General features: G+C 53.1%; 1 protein-coding gene and 1 long non-coding RNA gene across 8 annotated transcripts; one reads left to right on the plus strand and one right to left on the minus strand.

Moving 5' to 3' along the window:
* Positions 1-108: 108 nt before the first annotated feature.
* On the plus strand, positions 109-18,725 carry LOC131819238 (uncharacterized). Of its 7 annotated transcripts, none has more exons than XR_009349105.1 (5): positions 113-356; positions 5,406-5,544; positions 7,517-7,614; positions 8,487-10,065; positions 14,864-15,124. It is a non-coding gene; the product is annotated as an uncharacterized LOC131819238 (long non-coding RNA). The 7 variants fall into 7 exon arrangements; XR_009349100.1 differs by having other exon boundaries at positions 148-356; positions 9,948-10,065; XR_009349103.1 differs by lacking the exon at positions 14,864-15,124 and adding an exon at positions 17,937-18,725 and having other exon boundaries at positions 109-356; positions 7,517-10,065.
* On the minus strand, positions 1,443-4,749 carry NME4 (NME/NM23 nucleoside diphosphate kinase 4). The gene is made up of 5 exons (XM_059154089.1): positions 4,594-4,749; positions 2,974-3,107; positions 2,616-2,717; positions 2,392-2,504; positions 1,443-1,874 (listed from the first exon to the last, which is right to left on the minus strand). The coding sequence occupies exons 1-5, from the start codon at positions 4,682-4,684 to the stop codon at positions 1,751-1,753; spliced, it is 564 nt and encodes a 187-aa protein (XP_059010072.1). The 5' UTR covers positions 4,685-4,749; the 3' UTR covers positions 1,443-1,750.
* Positions 18,726-20,087: the final 1,362 nt, after the last annotated feature.

Raw genomic sequence — 20,087 nt, forward strand, 5'->3', positions numbered from 1 at the left:
CGCCCACAGCTGCCTCCAGCTCCTCCCAGGACGCCCAGCCCACGGCGTCCGGCCGCCACAGACGCCCCGCCCACAGCCACCGCTTCCCTCCCCCAACCCTGACCGCCCCTCCAGCCCCGCCCATAGCCTCCGCTCTTCCTCCCATGACGCCCCGCCCACGGTGCCCCAAGGCTCCCCGCCAGCCCCGCCCACAGCCGCCTCCTGCTCCTCCGGTAACGTCGCTCCCACAGAGGCCGACCGCCTGCTAGCAGCGCTTACAGCGGCCATGGCTTCTCCCAGGATCTTTGACTCTCCGCGGCGGCGCGGCCTGCGAGCAAGGGAGGCTGGTGGCGACGCGCGCAGGCGCCGTGTGGCGGGTGAGTCCCCAAGGCGGGGACCGCTTGAGCGGGCTACGGGACTTCCGCGTCCGAGTCTCTGACAAGTCCGGGTGTCAGTTCGGTGCTGGGAGCCAGCGGGGCACGGCGACACTAAGTTCCCGGCTTACGGGGCGCCCTCGCGCGCCCGCTCTGCACGTAAGACACCTGGTCGGGGCGCCTGCGCGGCTCACTGGGTTAAGCGACTGCCTTGGGCTCAGGTCGTGGTCCGAGTCCTGGGACGGAGCCCCGCGTCGGGCTCCCGGTACCGCCCGGAGTCTGCTTCTCCCTCTGACCCTCTCCCCTCTCGCTCTCACGCTCCCAAATTAAGCCTCAAAACAACAACACCTGGGAGGGGCACCCCCTTTACTGTTGCATAAACACGACAGAGCAGGAGCGAGGACCCCGGCCCAGGAAAGCCACGGTCAAGGACAGCCTTCCCCTCGCGCAGCCAACCCCAGTGCCGGTTCCCAGAACGTCGGTTTCATGACCCATGAGGAAGGTCTGGGCACGTCGTCCGAGCCATCACGTGCAGGCACGGGTAGCGATGAGGGCTGCAAACCCGGGGTCAGGGCATCCTTTGTAAAGCTGTCAGAGTAAGTGAGGACCAAGTCGGCTCAGCAGGTGTAACGATATGCAAGGTCCAGTACCTGGGACAAGGGACCGGAGACACATCTGAGGCCCCAGGTGTAGTGTGCAGTGTGTAATGCCAACGTGAGAAAAAGCAGACACAGGCAGCTCCAGTCAGTCTCCACCATAGGAGGCCATGAAAGGCCTCCTGCCCTGGGAGTGGTCTTAGCGGGCCCCCTCCAGTTCTGCGCAGGGCAGGCAGCTCCTCATTCAGCACGAGGCGATGAATGAGGGCTAGGGCAGCACCAGCTCTGGGACTTGGCTTGATTCCCCTGCATTTCAGGCTGGAGGTCTTTGGACCTCACCTATCTGATACATTCAACAAAATTATTGATCTCCTGCTGGTGTGTGAGAGTAAGCTTTATTTCTACTCTCAAACTCTTACAACTTTGCATGAAGTCCTCATCCCTACTTCAGAGATGGCAAAAACTGTAATCATCAACCCCTCACACACACACATACACACAACACAGTGAATTTTAATATCCCACCCACGTTTTGGGGAAGGGAGGTTACATGACACACTTTTGAAGATGCCCTGAAGGTTGTCTGACACTTTGGTCCAGAAAGTGGATCTCTTACTGGCTTACGATTCTAAAAGGCACGTAAAGTTGGTTGCTCAACCCCTCTGGGCTGGGGTGGGGCAGAAGGTAGACTGGAAGGTGTTCTGGGGCCAACTAGCAAACCACAGTGTGCGCTCAAGTCTGGGACAACAGAGGTAGCTGATCCTGGGCGGCTGCTGGGGTGGCTGATGGCAACCTGAGTGCTCATGGTGGGTAGATGCCGCTCTGGTGGCCTTCGTCTGCCCAGTCCACCAGCTCGCTGCTCTGAAACCACAGCTGGATCTCCCTCTGGGCCCCCTCCACGGAGTCGCTGGCATGGATGATGTTCCTGTGCCAGAGGACAAGCAGCAAGGTAAGGCATAGACCTCAATGTGCACCTCAGGGACCCCGAGACTACCTGCTCATCCCCTACCATCAAGAAGAGCAAGCCCAGCATTGTACAGAGAGGAAAGCAAGAACAGGGCCTCTTACCCACAACCTCATGACCAGCCCAGACCGTCTCCAGAGCCTCACGGTCCCACCAGCTGTCCCATGCCAGCCCCTGAGGGTGTCTGGCCAGACAGTCAGGTAATAGGAAATAATGGCGGAGTACACACACAACACAAAGAGAATGCTTTATCATCTCCTGTGTGCAAAGGCCTTTGAAAAAACTCTTCTAGCAAACTTAGGTGTGTGTGACATCCCAGCATCAAAAGTCTCTTGTGGCTCTACTGTGGCCCAGCAAGATCCCCAGGTCCCACGGATCTGCCTCAGGGACAGACAACCACCCCTGACTCAGGCCCTCCTCAACCCTGAGGAGCTGGCCCATCAGCTCCGGTGGCTTGAGTGTGTCAGGGCGCCCGGACCTGCTGATGTGGATGCTGAAGTCCCCCCTGATGGTGCCAGGGGCAGCCTCAGCAGAGTCGGTGTGTCCTATCATGGCCCTTGAGGAGCCGACCACGTTGGGACCTTCCCAGACCTGCAGCACAGAGATAAAGGAGGTTGGGAGTGGTGCGGACCACCAAGGACTCAGCAGCTCTGGGCTCAGCCCAGGGCCCTCCACCCTTTCCACCACCCATGCCTGCCGTACCATGGCCACCACAGGGCCGGAGGTCATGTAGCTGATGAGGGCTGGGTAGAAAGGCTTCCTCTGCAGGTCATGGTAGTGCTCAGCAAGGACTCTCTCTGGCGCCTGGATGGCATTGGAGCAAGATGGGAGAGGAGCCCCTGGGCACTGGGGCAGTCGCCAAGGTGTCCTGACCTCAGGGCACTTTGCAAATAACACCTACATGGCCCGGCACACCAGCAGCCACCTCCCCACCCCGCCCCTGCTACTGCCAACACCATACTCCTCCAGATACAGGGCGGAAATATGAAGGGCTGAGGTCCACGAGAAGTCCCCCACCCCAGTCCCATCAAGGACACCCACGGGTTGAGAGCCCTGGTACCTGGAGCATCTTCATCCCCACCAGCTTGAAGCCCCTCCTCTCAAAGCGCTGGATCACGTCCCCAACAAGCCGCCGCTGCACCCCATCTGGCTTCACGGCAACCAGGGTCCGCTCCCGTGTCCAGGAGGCCCCTCCTTTAGAAGAATGGGAATCAGGTGCCTCACCCTTTCACATCTCCCTGAGCCCCGAATCAGCCACGGCCCAGGTGTCACCAGAGCAGCCCTGGAGGGGAGAAGCACAGGGTCCACAGCCAACAAATGCCCAGCGGGACTCTGCCTTTCAGGGACCGACAGGACAGTGGGCCCCCGGGTGCTTCCAAGCTGGTGGGAGGGGCCGGGCAACCCGCAATGGATCCCATGTCCTTGAGAAGGCATCCAAGAACTGGGAAGCCACAGCTTGGGCCACTGGCCACACAGAGCCTCAGAGATGTCACACGGGAAAGAAAGCACTGTTGCCGGCCATGCTTTTGACCCCTGTCCTTTGGAGGGAGGGCACAGCGTCTGAAGTCCCAGCCTGCCGCACGATGAGGACCCAAAGCTCATCTTGTGGGTCTGAGGTGAAGGATTGGCAGGGAACCAGGCAGTAGTGAGGGGCACTCTCCCCACCACGTGGGCCACACACGACAGGACGAAGAGAGCTAGGGACCAAGAAGCAGGGTGGAGGGCTTCCTGTCTGAAGTGGGGGACTCTAGAGGGCTCCTCTATTGGCCCGAAGGACTCAATGCCACTGGAGGCCTTCAAGGGAGGCAGCTTCCAGACCCATGTAGAGGACTGACCCTCGCCCAGCCCTTCTGTTCTCCAGGGGACACCACCAGGGGGACGGAGGCATCATCAACCCCTACAGCCCCAGGCCACAGAGTTCTGCTGACCCTCAGCCCTGAGTCCAGGTCAAACGTGCTTTTGAGAAGAGCCTACACCCTGGGTGTCCTGCAGAGTTCTGCTTCCAGCAAACTGGAAGACCAATGATAGAGTCGGGGCAGGCCAGTGTCCCTGGGGTTGTCTGCAGCTGCCCTTTCCCATCCCATAAGGTGTGCTGGGCCTGGACAGCAGGCACTGGGCGCCCCCACTTCACTTCAAGACTGCAGGAAGCCCCCTGGTTTGTGCCCCTAAAGCCCAGTGTCTACGGGCTGGGGAACCTGACCTGCCGCCAGCTGGCTTGTCCGCTGGAAGGTGGCAGTTCACCCCCTCCAGCTTTGGGAACACCGAGGCCGCAGTTAGGGGGAGAACCGGCTACAGATACGGGCCAAAGGGAGTTAGGTCCAGCAGAAAACGCCCCGAGGGCAGCGGCTCCGCGGGGAGTGCTTATCTGTTCACAATGTGCCCCGCAGCAGCCCCAGTCCGCGGGGACCCTCACCCCGGCCTGCGGTGGCCACCACGCCTCCTGCTCCGGAGCCCGCAGGTGACCCTGCCCCCGAGCAACCTGGGGCGGTGGGCGGAGGGTGGGCGGAGGGTGGGGGGCAGTGGGAGGTGGGGAAAGGCGTGCAGGGCGCCCCCGGTCCGCCCGGCGAGACCCCGAGGCCATCTACAGAGGCCAGGCAGCCTCGGGTCGCACGCTCGCCAACAAAGGCCGGGCTACGCCCCCCGCCCGCCAACCCCCCTCGGCCGGTCGCGGGCCACTCACCCGAGCTGGGGCGTACGAACAGTCTCGGGCCCGGGGCCCGCGGACCGCTCAGCAGCCCCGGCAGCGCGGCGCGCCCCAAGAGGCCGCCCATGACCCCCTCCCGCCGGCCTCTGGCTGAGCGCTGAAAGAGCGCGAGCGACTGAGCCCCGCGGGAGAAAGGGCGGAGCGGAGGGAGAGGGAGGGGCGAGAGGGAGGGGAGGGCGGGGCGGAGGGAGAGGGAGAGGCGTAAGGGAAGAGGAGGGCGGGGCGGAGGGAGAGGGAGGGGCGAGAGGGAAGGGAGGGCGGGGCGGAGAGAGAGGGAGAGGCTGGAGGAAGAGGAGGGCGGGGCGGAGGGAAAGGGAGGGGCGAGAGGGAAGGGAGGGCGGGGCGGAGGGAGAGGGAGAGGCGTAAGGGAAGAGGAGGGCGGGGTAGAGGGATAGGTGGGAGGGAAGGGGAGGGCGGAGCGGACGGAGGGGGAGGGGTAGCAGAGAAGGGGAGGGTGGGGGCAGGAGGAAGCGGGGCAGGAGGGAAGGGGAGGACGGTGCGGAGGGCGAGAGGGGATGAGAGGGCTGGGTGGAGGGAAGGGGAGGGCGGAGCGGACGGAGGGGGAGGGGTAGCAGAGAAGGGGAGGGTGGGGGCAGGGAGAAGCGGGGCAGGAGGGAAGGGGAGGACGGTGCGGAGGGCGAGAGGGGATGAGAGGGCTGGGCGAGACCGAGAGAGCAAGAGGGGGCGGGGTTTAGAAACGGTATCCTATTATAATACCGTTGGGGTAGTAATGGTGGCCAGCTTCTTTTCTAAAAGATTTTATTTTTATTTATTTATTTATATGACAGTTAGCACAAGCAGGGAGAGCAGAGGCGGGGTGAGAAGCAGACTCCCCACTGAGCAGGGAGCCCGATGTGGGACTTGATCCCAGGATCCTGGATCATGACCTGAGCGGAAGGCAAGCACTTAACCATCTGACCCAAACAGGTGACCGCAGCTTGTTTTCTAAATAAGAGATCTGCTCGCTGTTAGGTAGTGAGTTTTTGAAAAATCATATGTGCTTTTTGTTGCTACTGTGAATAGAAACGTTTTCTTTTTTTTTTTTTAAAGATTTTATTTATTTATTTGACAGAGAAATCACAAGTAGATGGAGAGGCAGGCAGAGAGAGAGAGAGAGAGAGAGAGAAGCAGGCTCCCTGCTGAGCAGAGAGCCCGATGCGGGACTCGATCCCAGAACCCTGAGATCATGACCTGAGCCTAAGGCAGCGGCTTAACCCACTGAGCCACCCAGGTGCCCCTAGAAACGTTTTCTTAATTTTATTTTTAATTGTTCTTTGAAAGTATAAAAATACAGTTGACTTTTGTGTGTTAAACTCTTATCCTGCAACTTTGCTGAACTCGTTTATTAGTTCCAGTTGTTTTTTAGTGGATTTCTTAGGATTTATTATGCATGAAACTATGTCATATGGGCCTAGAGATAGTTATTTCTTCCTTCCCAATCTGAATGCCTTTTATTTTATTTTCTTAATTGATCATTCTGGCTAGAATCTCCAGTAAAGTATTGAATACAAGTAGCCGCCTTCTGGCTTAAGATGGGGTGTTAGGTTATTGCTTTGCTTACCTTAAAAATCAAACAGTCCTGGGGCACCTGCGTGGCTCTGTCACTTAAGCATCTGACTCTCGGATTTGGCTCAGGTCACGATCCTGGGGTCAGGGCATCCAGCCCAGACCACTGCATGCAGAGTCTGCCCAAGTATTGCTCTCTCCCTCTCTCCCTCTCTCCCTCTGCCCCTCACCTGGCTCATGCACGTGAGCGCCCTCTCTATCTCTAAAATAAAATAAATAGGGACGCCTGGGTGGCTCAGTTGGTTGGACGACTGCCTTCGGCTCAGGTCATGGTCCCAGAGTCCTGGGATCGAGTCCCGCATTGGTCTCCCAGCTCCACGGGGAGTCTGCTTCTCTCTCTGACCTTCTCCTTGCTCATGTTCTCTCTCACTATCTCTCTCTCAAATAAATAAATAAAATCTTTATTAAAAAAATAAAATAAATAAAATATTTTAAAAAGTAAGAAAGAATTTTCACGCAGATGAAAAACTGAAATACAAAAGGCAAATCTATAAAGCTTTCAGATGATGGGAAAATATATTCACAGCTTTTTTTTTTTTAAGATTTTATTTATTTATTTGACAGAGATCACAAGTAGGCAGAGAAGCAGGCAGAGAGAGGGGGAAGCAGGCTATCTGTCGAGCAGAAAGCCCGATGCGGGGCTCAATCCCAGGACCCTGAGATCATGACCCAAGCCGAAGGCAGAGGCTTTAACCCACTGAGCAACCCAGGCGCCCCTATTCACAGCTTTCTGTGGGGAAGAATTTCTTGAGGCACAATAATCACTAATTATAAAGGAAAAGATTGACAAAGTCAACTCTATTAAAATTAAGAACATTATAAAAACACCATGAAGATACCAGACGAGCCAAAATTCAAACACTTATGACGTGAAATGCTGGCAAGCGTGTGAGCCATGGGAGCTCCCATTCATTACTGCTGAGACTGCAAAATGGTGCAGTCACTCTGAAGCCAGGTTGGCAGTTTTCTAGAAAACTAAACATATGGGGCGCCTGGGTGGCTCAGTGGGTTGAGCGCTGCCTTCGGCTCAGGCCCTGATCTCAGGGTCCTGGGATTGAGCCCCACATCAGGCTCTCTGCTCAGCGGGGAGCCTGCTTCCCTCTCTCTCTCTTTCTCTGCCTGCCTCTCTACTTGTGATCTCACTCTGTCAAATAAATAAATAAAATCTTTAAAAAAAAAAAAAGAAAACTAAACATGTGACCCAGCAGCCATGCATTTCGGTGTTTATTTAAATGAGTTCAAAATGTATGTACACAAAAATGTGCACCTGTGTATCTGTAGCAGCATTACTCATAACTTCCCAACTCAGAAGCAACCGAACATCCTTCCGCAGGTGTCTGGATGAACAATGTGACCATATCCCTGCAATGGGACACTATTCAGTAATTACATGTGTGAGCTACCAAGCCGCAAAAAAGACACGGAGGAAAGGTAAATGCCTATTACTCAATGAAAGAAGCCTATCAGAAAAGGTTACGTGAGGGCGCCTGGGTGGCTCAGTGGGTTAAGCCGCTGCCTTCGGCTCAGGTCATGATCTCAGGGTCCTGGGATCGAGTCCCGCATCGGGCTCTCTGCTCAGCAGGGAGCCTGCTTCCCTCTCTCTCTCTCTCTCTCTGCCTGCCTCTCCGTCTACTTGTGATCTCTCTCTGTCAAATAAATAAAATCCTTAAATAAATAAATAAATAAAAGAGGGGCCCCTGGGTGGCTCAGTGGGTTAAAGCCTCTGCCTTTAGCTCAGGTCATGATCCCAGAGTCCTGGGATTGAGCCCCACATCGGGCTCTCTGCTCAGCTGGGAGCCTGCTTCCCCCTCTCTCTCTGCCTGCCTCTCTGCCTACTTGGAATCTCTCTCTCTGTGTCAAATAAGTAAATAAAATCTTTAAAAAAAAAAAAAAGAAAAGGTTACGTGACATTCCAGAAAAGGCAAAGCTATGGGGACAGCTAAAAAAAAAAAAAAGACAATCAGTAATTGTAATTATTAGGGGCTGGGGGAATAGGAGGGGTGTGGGCAGGTTTTTAAGGTCACAGAACAATTCTGTGTGACACTACAATGGCAGATAGATGTCATTACACGTTTGTCAAATCCAGAATGTACAACACCAAGAGTGAACCCTAGAGAAAACCGTGGACTTTGGCAAACAATATTGTCAGTGTAGCTTCACTGGTCGTAACAATGTAGCACATGGCCCAGGTGGGATGTCCATAGTGAGTGCGGCTGTGCACGTCTGGGTGTGAAGGGTGTATGGGTTACTCCATACTTTCTGCTTAATTTTACTGTGAATTTGAAATTTCTCTAAAAAAACAGAATCTACTCAAAAACACACACAAACCATGAAGAAAGAAAAAAGACAAAATCACAGAATGGGAAAGAATGTTTCCAGCACCCAAAACCTATACAGGTCTAGGGTCTTATTTCTCGAAGTCGGTGAGTAAAGTACCAATAACTCCGTGGTACGGCAGACAAATACTTGAGGTTTCTCTTCTCCAGAGAAATCCAAACAGCCAAGAAACACACGCAGAGGGGCTCGGCTTCAGGACCGATCACAGAAATGCAAGCCAAGCCACACCAAAAATCCCAAAGTTTGGGGAGCCTGTTCTGACTCTTGCTCTCAGATCAGGCAATGATCTCAGGGTTGTGGGACAGAGCCCCACATCGCGCTCTGTGCTCAGTAGGGGGTCTCCTTGAGGTTCTCTTTCCCTCTCCCCCCACCCCAACTCTCCCTCTCTCTCTCAAAATAAATAAATAAAATCCTGAGAAAAATTCTGAAGTCCGAAAATTCCAACTATTAGCGAGAATGTGGACCAAGCAAATTCATGTACGGCTCGTTAGACTCTCGACTGACAAAACCCACCTTTGGTAAATAGTTTGGAATCATCAAGAAAGTGAAAAATCAACCTACAAAATGGAAGGAAATGTTGAGAAATCATATATTTCAGAAAAGTCTTTTTAAAAAGATTTTATTTATTTTTGTCAGAGAGAGAGCTCAAGCAAGGGGACCAGCAGGCCAAGGGAGAGTCAGGCTCCCAGCTGAACAAGGAGCCCGATGTGGGACTCCATCCCAGAACTCTGGGATCGTGACCTGAGCCAAAAGCAGACACTTAACCAACTGAGCCACCCAGGCGTCCCAAGGGTCTTTTTTTTTTTTTTTTTTTTTTAAGATTTTATTTATTTGACAGAGAGAGAGTAGGCAGAGAGAGAGAGGAGGAACAGGCTCCCCGCCAAGCAGAGAGCCCAATGCGGGGCTCAATCCCAGGACCCTGGGATCATGACCCGAGCCGAAGGCAGAGGCTTAACCACTGAGCCACAAAGGCGCCCCAGGCTACTCCATTCTAAACTTCAGATTTTCCAACTCTGGCTGTGGGGGGAAGACCCTGAAAGCAAAGCATCCCTTGGTGGGATCCACAACTGCTCCCTGTCCATTAGGACCACCGTGAGCCAGCAAGACCCTGACTACCCGGTGACTGACCCCAAGACAATGACCAATTTGACTTTCACTGTGCACCATTACCCCAGGTTTTGTGTATATACACCTGGAAGCATTTGCACACTTTGGAATCAGTCTTTGGGACCCTAGTCTCCTGTATTTGTGGCGTTGGCATCACTGAAACAATCCATTTTCTGCTTCAGCACCACTCATTCCTGCGCCTGGTCTGCTTGGGACTCCCCCGGTCAGGTGCCCTTGCAACCCCGCACCCTGGCTACAACCCCTAGGGCTTCAGCTCCCTCCTCGCCCTCGCTCCCTCTCTGTCTCCCTTCCTGTCCCAGAGTCCTCACCAGAGGAGGAGCCTGCTGCCAGGTTGTGGGCAGTCCCATGTTCACGGCCAAGGAGCTGATGTCTTCGGCCGGCTGCCATGAGGACCCAAGGACTGCCAACCGTGACCTGGTGAGCTTAGATGTGGATCCTCCTAAGTGTGTGTTGTTTCAGTGCTAAATTCTGAGTTATTTTGCTGTGCAGCGGTAAATACCCAAGTCCAAGACCAAGGAGGGAGGAGGTGTGAGTGGTCTGACCCTCACTGGTCCGGGACCCCGGGGCTCTTATGATCCATGCAGCTATCCCTTCCCTCGGAGGCCAGGGCTGGGACTGTGTCTGGTATCTCTCCCAGCCCTCTTCCCAGAACCCCCTGCCTTTCAAGACTTGGCCCATTGGGTTTCAGTGTCGGGGTGTCAGTCTGTCTGAGGAGGACTGACAAGTGTAGTGTGGCATTAGGATGAGCACAAACTTGGACTTCTGGAACATTCCTGGGAAAGTGCTGGTGGTCTTGGTACAATGTTCTTGGAGAGACCCTGCCCCACAGGGTGGAAGGGGAGGTGGCAGGAGAACCAGATTCCAATCCTGCCCCTGCCACCTGCGACTGTCAGCGTCCCCTTGCCATCCTGGTAAGAACTGGGTTCTCCCAGCAGCCCTCTGTTTGTTTCGTTTAGAGAGAGAGCCAGCAGGGGAGGGCAGAAGTCAGGGGAGAAAGAGAATTCAAGCACACCGAGCACTGAGCACAGAGCCCAACTTGGGGTTTGATCCCATGACCCCAAAGACAGAATGGAGCCAAAACCAAGAATCAGACACTTAACTGACTGAGCCACCCAGGGGCCCCTCTCCCAGCGGTTTTTAAATTTTGGATAAACATGCAAGTTTCTGTCACCTGTAACAGGAAGTGGTGGGCCCCAGGGTTCACCACTGTCTGTGCCCATCACCTGCCAGACCGCAGCCAGGAGGGGCTCTCAGGGCTGGTTGTGACTCATTTCCAGATGGGTCACTGTTAGGGACGTCTGCTTTAGTTCCATGTGATCAGAAAAACATACTCTGTGTCCCTTCAATTCTTTTCAGTTTATCAAGAGCTGTTTTGTGGCCCAGCATTGATCTAGTTCAGGGAACTTGAAAAGAACGTCCACTTGGTGGAGTCCGACGCAGTCCTCTGTAAACACCGTGAATTCCGGGCCCCTGACTGCGGGACCAAAATACTCCATCTTTCCTGGTTTTTTCCTCTACCATGTTTCATCAACGGCAGAGAGAGGGCCCTCAAGTCCCCTCTCCCCACGTGCAAATGCCTATTTCATGGTTTCATTCTGCCCATTTTTACTTCATGTAGCTGGAAGCTCTCTTAAGAGGCGTGTGCACACATTTCTTCCCTTACGAAGGGAATTTTTCACTACTAGAAAATATTTTTGCCTCTGCTTGATCATAATCTCTATTTTGAAGTCTACCTTATCTGGTAAAGATAGAGACACTCAAGTTCCTCACGCTCACTATCAGGTGATTTATCTCTGTCCATCCACTTACTGTTTTTTTTTTTTTTTTAAGATTTTATTTATTTGGCAGATCACAAGTAGGCAGAGAGAGAGGGGGAAGCAGGCTCCCTGCTGAGCAGAGAGCCCGCCGCTGGGGAACGGGGGGGGGGGGGGGGGGGGGGAGGGTTCCGATCCCAGGACCCTGAGATCATGATCCAAGCCAAAGGCAGAGGCTCAACCCCCTGACCCACCCAGGTGCACCGATCCACTTCCTTTTAACGCATCCATGTCTTTAAGGTTGAATCGAATCATTTCTAGATTGTCTGGTCTTGCTTTATTTAAAATTCACTTCGACAATATCAGCTTTTTTTTTTCTTAAAGATTTATTTATTGGGGCTCCTGGGTGGCTCAGTGGGTTAAAGCCTCTGCCTTCAGCTCAGGTCACGATCTCAGGGTCCTGGGATCGAGCCCCGCATTGGGCTCTCCCCTCAGTGGGGAGCCTGCTTCCCCCTCTCCCTCTGCCTGCCTCTCTGCCTACTTGTGATCTCTGTCTCTCTGTCAAATAAATAAATAAAATCTTTTTTTTTTTAAAGGGATCTTTTTTTTAAAGGGGATCTTTTTTTAAAAGATTTTATTTATTCGTTTTTTGAGAAAGAGAGAGAGTGCCCGGGGCTGGAGGGGCAGAGGGAGAGGAGCGAGGGCAAGCAGACTTTGCACTGAATGCGGAGCCTGACTGGGCATGGGCGGGGGGTGGGGGGGGTGGGGGGGTGGGGGGGTGGTGTTTCCGTGACCCTGAGATCATGACCTGAGCCAAAACGGAGAGTGGGGAACTCAACCAACTGTGCCACCCAGGTGCTCCTCTACCCTTTTTTTTTTTTTTTTTTTTTTTGTGAAGTACACTGAGCACGTGTTACATTGGTTTCAGGTGGACGACGTCCTGACTGGACAGTCTGATACATGATTCCGTGCTCTCCGTGACGTGTGCAGTCGCGTCTGTCAGCACACGTCACAGTATCATCCATGGCATTCCCTATGCGGCATTTTTCATCTCCATGACTTCTTTATTTTATAACTGGACGTTCGTACCTCTTTGTTCCCTCGATTTCCCCTATCCCTCTACTAACCTCCCTGCCCGCAGCCACCAGTTCATTCTGGGTATTTAAGAATCTGTCGTTTGGGGGACACCTGGGTGGCTCAGTTGGTTAAGCAGCTGCCTTCAGCTCAGGTCATCATCACAGCGTCATGGTATCGAGTTCCACATTGGGCTCCTTGCTCCGCAGGGAGCCTGCTTCTCCTTCCGACTCTGCCTGTGCTCGCTCTCGCTCGCTCTCTCTCTGACAAATAAATAAATAAAATCTTTTTTTTTTTTTTTTTTTTTTTTTTTTAAAGATTTTTTTATTTATTTATTTGACAGAGAGAAATCACAAGTAGATGGAGAGGCAGACAGAGAGAGAGAGGGAAGCAGGCTCTCCGCTGAGCAGAGAGCCCGACGCGGGACTCGATCCCAGGACTCCGAGATCATGACCTGAGCCGAAGGCAGCGGCTTAACCCACTGAGCCACCCAGGCGCCCAATAAATAAAATCTTAAAAAAAAAAAAGAATCTGTCGTTTGGGCTCTTTCTTCTTTGTTGGTTCATTTATTTCTTAAATCCCACATATAAGTGAAATCCTTTAGCAATTGTTTTTTTCCTGCCTTATTTCACTTTGCATTTTATCCTCTAGGTCTGTTCATGTTGTCTCAAATGGCAAGATCTCATTTATTTTTATGGCTGAATAATATTGCATTCTCCACACAAACCCTCTCTTCTTTATCCATTCATCGTTGTTGTTGTCGTTGTTTAATAAGCTGTACACCCAACGTGGGGCTCAAACTCACTAACCCTGAGATCAAACATGGCACATTCCTCCAGCTGAACCAGCTCCGTGCCCCCACTTTGTTTATTTGTAAAGGATGTTTTTGCGAGATATTGAATTGTGGGTTAACAAGAGTATATTTTTCCCCAGGACTTTGAAGATGACATTCTAGGATCTTCTGGCCTCCATTGCTCTGACTTCTGAGAAGTTAGAAATCATTCAAACTCTTGTTCCTTTGAATGTCATTTTTCTCTGACTGCTTTCAACACTTTCTGCTCAAGTCTGCCTTCCAGTTGTTGTGCCTGGGTGTGGTTTTCTTTCTTTCTTTTCTTTTCTTTTTTTTTTTTTTTAAAGATTTTATTTATTTATCTGACAGAGAGATCACAAGTAGGCAGAGCAGCAGGCAAAGAGGGAGGCAACAGGGTCCCCGCCAAGCAGAGAGCCCGATGCGGGGCTTGATCCCAGGACCCTGAGAACATGACCTGAGCCAAAGGCAGAGGCTTAGCCCACTGAGCCACCCAGGTGCCCCTGGGTGTGGTTTTCTTTGTAGGGATTCTTCCTGTGGTCACTGAACTGTTTGACCTGTTGAGTAATGTCTTTCACCAAATCTGACAGTTTTTGGCTCCTAATTTTTCACATTTTTTTTTCTGCCTCCTTCTCTCTTTCCAGTCTTCTTGGGATTCCTATTTTATTTTATTTATTTATTTATTTTTAAAGATTTTATTTATTTATTTATTTATTTGACAAGCAGAGATCACAAGTAGGCAGAGAGGCAAGCAGATAGAGAGGAGGAAGCAGGCTTCCTGCTTGAGCAGAGAGCTTGAGCTTGATGCAGGGCTCGATTCCAGGACCCTGGGATCATAACCGGAGCTGAAGGCAGAGGCTTTAACCCACTGAGCCACCCAGGTGCCCCTCCTATTTTATTTTTTCAAGACTTATTTATTTGAGAGGGGGAGGGACAAAGGGGGAGGGAGGGAGGAAGTCAAAGAGATAGTCAGGCGCCCCAGGACTCCAATTCTGGATGTCAGACCTCTGTTTGTCCCTGATGGAAGAGCCAGGAAGAATGGACTCCTTCCCCTAGGACAGGCCTCAAATAGCCTGAGAGCCCAGGCTGACTGGTCAGGGCTGCCAGTGAGAGCCTTTGAACCAGAGCAAAACTCTTGGGTCCCCTGCTCTAGCGTGTCTTCTGCCCCTGTCACCCTTTCACCTACCTCTTAGAAGGGGACCAGGAGTTTGCTCTGGTCACCATGCTCCAGTGCATTTGGATCTCATCCCAGGCTCACTGGTGGTGAAGAGCCCGAGGGCACTGCTTGTACCCTTCATCTTCCGGTTCGTGAGTGCCCAACACCCAGGACAGGAAACATTTGTTTGCCCAGATAAAATATGCATAAAGAAGAACCACACACTGGGGTGCCTGTGGGGCTCAGTGGGTTGAGCCTCTGCCTTTGGCTCAGGTCATGATCTCAGGGTCCTGGGATTGAGCCCCGCATCAGGCTCTCTGCTCAGCAGGGAGCCTACATCTCCCTCTCTCTCTGCCTGCCTCTCTGCCTACTTGTGAACTCTGTCAAATAAATAAATAAAATCTCTCTCTTTTTTTTTTAAAGGGCTCGATCCCAGGACCCTGAGATCATGACCTGAGCCGAAGGCAGAGGCTCAACCCACTGAGCCCCCCAGGCACCCCAATAAATAAAATCTTAAAAAAAAGAACAAGAACCACACAATGAACTTAAAGGGGGAAAATATGCTAACCTTTATTTATATGTGATTCTAAGAATATGTACTTCCTACTTCTTTGGTTGGAAAATGACCTTTTCTTTATGACATGATAATAATAATAGTTGGACTTTAAAAAAAACAACAATTTTATTTTTGTAAAATAAAGATTCAAAAGTTTTACGTTGCTTCCAAAACTTTTGGGTAAAACATTGCTATGAAATGCAAATTTGGGGGGATCCTGGCCCAGTTTATGCCAACAAGTTGAAGCACAGGGACAAGGAGGGAGACAAAGGCTTGCATCCCCCCACCCCAGCCATGAGATCACAGAAGGTGTGACCCAGCCCCTTCATATGGGAAGCTGGCAGAACGGTGTTGGGACAGGAGGCCGTGAGCCCACAGAGCAGGGGGCTCCTTCTGACCTGGGGTCTTCACAGGGACTCCCGCACAAGAGGCACTTGGAGGAGGAGCCCATGTGAGTTAAGATTAAGACAGGCAGGTTGGAAGAGAGCAGCCAGGGTGTCTGAAGACCTGAAGCATTCCACAGTTTGTGGAGGGCTGAGCACCCATCTCTGGCTAGAAGGGGAGCCGTGGGAGTGGAGACCAGATGTCAGCTGGGCCCAGGGTGGCCGCACCACTAGCCTAGAAGAACCAGGGAGAGAGCGTGAGAGGGAGAGAAGGGTGGGGGGGGGCAGAAGAAGTGGGAGCGGGCAGGGAGTCAGAGCCGGCAGTGAGGCAGGCAGGAGGGGAGGGTGATGGGAGGGAGCTCGCTGCATATTTTCCTCTTCTACCTGAGGTCTTAGAGACCTCGTGCTGCATTTCCTCCTCTGATTAGCTGAATAAAATTGGATTATAGTTTTTTTTTCTTTTTTAACTTTTGAAATTCTTATGCAAACCAAACACAAGTGGCCAGACATGGTTTGCATGTGGGGAAAATCTCTCTCCTGTCCACTGCTCCATTTTCCCCTCCGTGTGAGTGGACAGCAGTCCCCTCGGTCTACACACACCTAGCCGGTGAGAGGGCCTGAAAACATTTTGGTTCAGAAATGGGATGGATCGTGTTATCCGGCAGCGGCATCTCTCCACTCTGTCGATAACCCTGCAGGATTATCCTCTAGAAGCTGTGCAGAAATTTACAGTACACATCCTGATTTCTTTGTAGAGTTCCCAGGTTTTTGCAAGGACACAGGCTCTGGGCCCATTCCCTGTGTGTCTGTCCCCAGGCTCCTGGGTTTGTTTGATTTTAATGTTGCCACAGAGACCTTCAAAAGGCTGAGGCAGTTTGCATTCCCAGGGGCACAGTGTGGGGCACCTGTTCCCTGCCTCTAGAGAGGGCTGCCTGCCTGAGTCTGACCGAGGTTTTTTTTGTGTTAAAACACACAAGCACTAGAATTTTCACCTGCGACCGAGCAGGGGGGGTTCATGCCGGCCTCTGGTGTCTTCTAGCCCATTCTCTTGTGATTGCTGTGAGTGGCCTGAGTCTGTTTTCCTTTTGGGTTGTGTTGGTTTCAGTGTGTAAATTTCTTTTCTATCTTAGATAGAACAACCCGTTATCATACACACAGCACATGTATTCTCCCATTTGTCTTTTGACTTGGTGACTTCTTTAGAGATTTTATTTATTTGACAGAGAGAGAGTGAGAGAGAGCACAAGCAGGGGGGGCAGCAGGCAGAGGGCTACCCAACAGTAGGCTCCCCGCTGAGCCAGCGAGGCTGGAGATCCCAGAACCCGGAGATCATGACCTGAGCTGGAGACAGATGCTTAATGACAGAGCCACCCAAGCGCCCCACGAAACGTTTTTTAAAATGTAGTCAAATGAGTACCTTTTCCCTCATGATTCTCCATCCCTTCATTCCAAGTCTCTTTCTAGTATTTCTCTCATTTTATTCTCAACAGTCGACCACTCCTCTGGTTGGAATTCATTGATCTGTGTGGGGTGGAAGGCAGGAGGCTCTGCAGACAGGGCCTTCCTGGTGGGGCCTCTTCCTGTGTTCCCACTGAGGCTCTGCCAGGTGGGCCCTCAGCATCTTCCCGCCACCAGTGCTCTTGCACTTAGCACAGGTCTACCGACCTCAGCCCAGGGCACAAGTCCATCTACGAGTTCACCAGCCCCCAGACACAGCCATGGTATGGAGCATGTCTGCCACCTCCTCTCCTACCTGTTGGGGAGCTTGGGGGCACAGGAAGCCGCCCTGGAGTGACACAAAGGGAAGCCCCAGAGTGAGGCGGGCGAGTGGGGGACCTGAGCTCAGCCCAGAGTAGGAAGAGCTTTCCAGTGCCCAGTGCTGACCACAGCTGCTGCCCAAGCACGATTCAGACTCAGCATAGAGCACCAACATCCAAGCTCAGCAAAACCCCACAACTGACCTCTGTCCCTTTAAACTGAGAATGGCCAACAGCCCAGGGAGTGCCCTGCCGTCAGGGGTGAGGAGGCCCCAGCCTAGGTCCCCACGAAACAGAGGAGCTCTTCAGTGGCTTCACATCTTGGCCTTCCTCCTGCCTGGGCCTCCAGTCTCCACCCTTCTGCAGCTTTTAGTGGTATTGGTCTGGCTGGGTCAAGTTTCTCCCCCTTCCTTTCTGTAAACTCTCAACAGACAACCGGAATCCCCTGCCCCAAGAGGCACAATATTCAAAAAAGACACCCACAGGTAAAATCCTTCCTTCCAATCCTAAACCAACAGGGCTCCCTCCCATGGAGTCAATCAGCATAACCGGCTGCTGGATGCTTCCAAGTCACCCTATGCCTCTGGTGCAGGCAAATGCAATTTTCAGTGGCTCAGTCGGTTAAGTGCCCGACTTTTGATTTGGGCTCAGGTCATGACCTCAGTGCCATGAGATGGAGCCCCTGGGCTGCTTACATGACTCATTCCCCCTCCCTCTGCCCCTCCCCTTCTCTAAAAAAATTTTTTCCTCTGAAAATGGTACCTTTCTATACACCTTGTTCTGCCCTTTCCTTTTTTCAGCCAAGGCTCCATCTGGCAGACCGTTCTCAACTGGCCATAGGGCTTCCCGGTTTACCGCCGCACTGTGTCGGTGTTTGAATCACGGTATGAATGTCTGTGATTTGAATGCGCCATTGCCTAATGACCAACATCTGGACATATGCTGTACCGTCCTGCAATCTCACTTCTATGAGCATCTCTACAGGGCGAGTGCAGAGGGGGACAGAGCAAAGCCCTTGTCGCTCTGGGAGCTGAGTCCAGAGGCTTCCAGATGCTCTAACACTACTCAGCAAATACAGGAATGTCTGTGGGCCCACAGTCTAACCCTTCCAGCGTGATCAAACTTTTTGACCTTTGCAGATCTGTTAGGTATAAGGAAAAAAGACGTCAAGGCGCTTTTTAGTTTGGGGAGGTTGGAGACTGTTCCTGTTCATTTGCATATCCTTTAAGGGAGTCTCCTTGAATTTACTGAAGAGTGGGTATTTTGTTATTGATTTGTAGGGGCTCTTCATTATTAAACTTATAATTTTTTTTTAAGATTTTACTTATTTGTCAGAGAGACTCAGAAAGCACACATGCAAGCACAAGCAGGGGGAGTGGCAGGCAGGAGAAATGGGGAGGGGGGGAGGTTCTTGCTCAGCAGGGAGCAAGATTCCAGGATCCTAGGATCAAGACCTGAGCGGAAGGCAGATGCTTAACTCACTGAGCCACCCAGGTGTCCTGTTATCAGTCCTAAACTGCTATCAATCTTGGTAATTAAACAAATAAATAAAACATTTACAAATCTTTAAACAAATAAAATCTTTAAAAGACTGAAAATAAACTATTACTAATCCTATTAGGACTGGCCCTTTGTGGTAGACTATGCAAGCATGTTCTCCTCTGTCCATGGATTGTTTCTCCACCTTGCAGGTGGTGGTCTGGCTCTGGAGGAAGCTTCTATTTCACCTGGTTGAATTTCCGTGTCTCTTCTAGTTGGCTGGGCTTGGGGTCCTATTGAGAAACACCTTTGCTTCCCCCAAGAATCTGAAAAATTTCCCCCAGGTTTTCGTCTTTTTTTAAAGGGGGAAATCCCTAGCCCGTTTGGAATCTAAACCGATGGGAAGGGTGAGGGATGAGTCCCACTCACCGAGGCAAATTGCCACCTTATAGAGCACGAAATTCCCACACAGACATGGAGCCTTTCCATTTTTCCACAAAAGTGTGTTCTTTGCACACACACGTAGCAGTTTCGTGGTGTGGAGGCCTGGCCTGGGGAGCCCAGCTGTGAGGGGCTGGAGGCACACGGTCAAGGCTAAGGCCCACGCTGGCAAGGCGGAGGTGCGCCCAGGACTCGACGGCTGGTGGGCGCGCGTCTCCCCAGCGTCCTCAGCACCCGGCTCGGAGGCCCTCATCACGCGTGCCCGGCGCACACTCGGGGAACCCAGACGCTCGCCTCTCGCGCAACCCAGCAACTGTAGGAAGCTCTTGGGGGCGATCCGGGCACCGCCTGCCGCCTCAGATCTACAGTGGGTTCCAATTCTCGCCCGACCCTTTCCCTTCTTAATCCTTGATTCCCGCGCCAGCCCGCCGCCCCCTCTCCGTACCCCCTCCGTCCCACGCTCCCGCGCGCACCGCTGGGTCCCGCGCCAGCCCTCTGCCCTCGTGCACCGTGGTCCCCCGCTAGCCCGCAGCCCCCCCGGTGCCCGCTCCGTCCCACGTCCGCCGCGCGCCCCGCTGGGTGCCGCGCCAGCCCGCCGCTCCCTCCCCGTGCCCCCTCCGTCCCACGCCGCCGCGCGCACCGCTGGGACCCGCGCCAGCCCTCTGCCCTCGTGCGCCGTGGTCCCCCGCCAGCCTGCAGTCCCCCAGTGCCCGTTCGTCCCACGTCCCCCGCGCGCCCCGCTGGGTCCCGCGCCAGCCCGCCGCGCCCCGGCCCTCTCGGTTCCAAGTCCCTCGTTGCGCGCTGCGTGACCCTCCTGTCCCGCCCTGCCTCCCCCAGCAGCGCGCGCGGCGGTGAGTCTGCCTTCCCTCTCAGCCCGCGACCTCCCTCTGACCCATTTTCCTCGCGCTCCCCCTGTGTCCCCAAGTCTCCTTCGGCCCGCTTCGGCCCCCGCCAGCCTCCTCCTTCCCACCCCTGTCCGCGAGTCCGGCTCGGGCCCCGGCTCCCGGCGGGGCGGGGCCTCGCAGGCGGAA

The sequence above is a fragment of the Mustela lutreola genome, chromosome 17, assembly GCF_030435805.1.
Source record: "Mustela lutreola isolate mMusLut2 chromosome 17, mMusLut2.pri, whole genome shotgun sequence".
In the NCBI taxonomy this organism is placed as follows: domain Eukaryota; kingdom Metazoa; phylum Chordata; class Mammalia; order Carnivora; family Mustelidae; genus Mustela; species Mustela lutreola.

Excerpts from the sequence above, each read along its gene's own strand:
- NME4 (XM_059154089.1), bottom strand. The coding sequence starts at position 4,684 with ATGGGCGGCCTCTTGGGGCGCGCCGCGCTGCCGGGGCTGCTGAGCGGT. Across the intron at positions 2,505-2,615 it reads CCGGCCCTGTGGTGGCCATG|GTCTGGGAAGGTCCCAACGT; the intron begins GTACGGCAGGCA and ends TCTGTGCTGCAG. Across the intron at positions 1,875-2,391 it reads TTCAGCATCCACATCAGCAG|GAACATCATCCATGCCAGCG; the intron begins GTCCGGGCGCCC and ends CCTCTGGCACAG.